General features: G+C 34.5%; 1 protein-coding gene across 1 annotated transcript; it reads right to left on the bottom strand.

The window, feature by feature from the left end:
* Nucleotides 1-463: 463 nt before the first annotated feature.
* LOC141547071 (olfactory receptor 10AG1-like) lies at nucleotides 464-1,429 on the bottom strand. The gene has a single exon (XM_074275407.1). The coding sequence runs from the start codon at nucleotides 1,385-1,387 to the stop codon at nucleotides 464-466; it is 924 nt and encodes a 307-aa protein (XP_074131508.1). The 5' UTR covers nucleotides 1,388-1,429.
* Nucleotides 1,430-1,671: the final 242 nt, after the last annotated feature.

Genomic DNA, 1,671 nt, shown 5'->3' with positions numbered 1-1,671 from the left:
TCCTTTTTATGTTTTCTTCCTCCTTCAATATTAACCTCCTTGAGGGCAGGCATTGTCCCAAGCAGTCAGCATCATCCTTGGCACATAGTAAGCATTTGAAATGTGACTTGAATTGGCCATGCACACATACATACATGGTTAAATTTAAACAAGTAAATTGTGAGTAAAAGTATAATTTTGAAAAAAATTAGGACAATAAGACAAAATAAAGTAAGACTGCACTCAATGTTTCTGTTGAGAATAGTCATCATGTGAGATAAAGGACAGTTTCATCAACCTAGTACAAGTCTAATAAAATAAACTAGAAATTGTAAGCATGTGTGGATATCTTCAAATATAATTTCTTCTATTTTTTAATTATGTGCAAATATCTTATGAAAGAAGAAAAAGCTATTTCTTATGACCCATGGGACAAATAGATAGGATTTTTTTTTAGTTATGAACATTTGATTTATAAATAACATCATTTTGGAATGATGTTTTTCAATGCATTAATTACATCCTTATTCCTCAGGCTATATATCATGGGGTTTAACACTGGTGTCACAATAGTATAGAAAAGGGAATAGAATTTGTCTGATTTACCTGAATTTTTGGATTTGGGTCGCAAATACACAATACAAACAGACCCATAGAATAAACCTACAACCATGAGGTGAGAAGAGCAAGTAGAGAAGGCTTTAGATTTCCCTGAGGTTGATGGAAGCTTCAGGATGGTGGCAATAATTTTGACATAGGATATGAGTATCAACAGAAAGGGAATCATGACAAAAAAGAGAGCACTAATGTGGACAGAGAGCTCTTTCTGATATGTGTCCCCACATGCAACTTCTAGTAGTGGTGAAGCATCACAGAAAATATGATTAAGTTTGTTAGAACCACAAAAGTTCAGAGAGAAAATCTGGTATGTGACACCTATCTGGGCTGGCATCCCAGTGAACCAGGAGGCGATCACCAATTGGATACACACCTTGTGATTCATGATGACAGGATAGTAAAGAGGCTTACAGATGGCTACATATCTGTCATAAGCCATTGCAACAAGGAGTAAGCACTCTGCTACTCCTAGAATATAAAGGGAGCAAGCTTGTATAGCACAAGACAGGAATGGGATGTTTCCCTTCTGAGTCCAAATATCTCTTAGCATTCTAGGGAGAGTGACTGATGTGTAACATATTTCCAAGAAGGAAAAGTTTGCAAGGAAAAAGTACATGGGAGTTTGAAGAGTAGGATTTATCTTAGTTATGACAATGAGAAGTCCATTTCCTATAAGTATACTCATATAGGTGACTAATAAAATTCCAAATATAAGACTTTGGAGTTTAGGAAGGTCAGAAAATCCCAGGAGAATGAATTCCACCAGAAATGTAAAATTGCTTCTTTCCATTTTGTCAGTTTCTTCTGACTATGGAAATATTGAATTCAGGACCAACACATTATCTTCTTTCCATAGGCCTTTGTTTCTGCCTTAGAAAAATAAAATTGGAAGAAGGACAGAGGATGTTCATTAAAGTATATCCTACATCACTCAAAATTGTATAGTCACTACATAGTTTTATAATTTTGTTTAGTCTTCCCTTCTGTAGCTAACATTTAATATTCTACACTTCAATGTCACTTTGAAATGTTAATATTCTTTATTCTCTATTATAAACCCAAAATCAACCAATG

This window comes from Sminthopsis crassicaudata, chromosome 6, assembly GCF_048593235.1.
Source record: "Sminthopsis crassicaudata isolate SCR6 chromosome 6, ASM4859323v1, whole genome shotgun sequence".
NCBI classification, from domain to species: domain Eukaryota; kingdom Metazoa; phylum Chordata; class Mammalia; order Dasyuromorphia; family Dasyuridae; genus Sminthopsis; species Sminthopsis crassicaudata.
The sequence above is the reverse complement of the archived record's forward strand: the minus strand, read 5'-3'. Positions and strand labels throughout refer to the sequence as shown.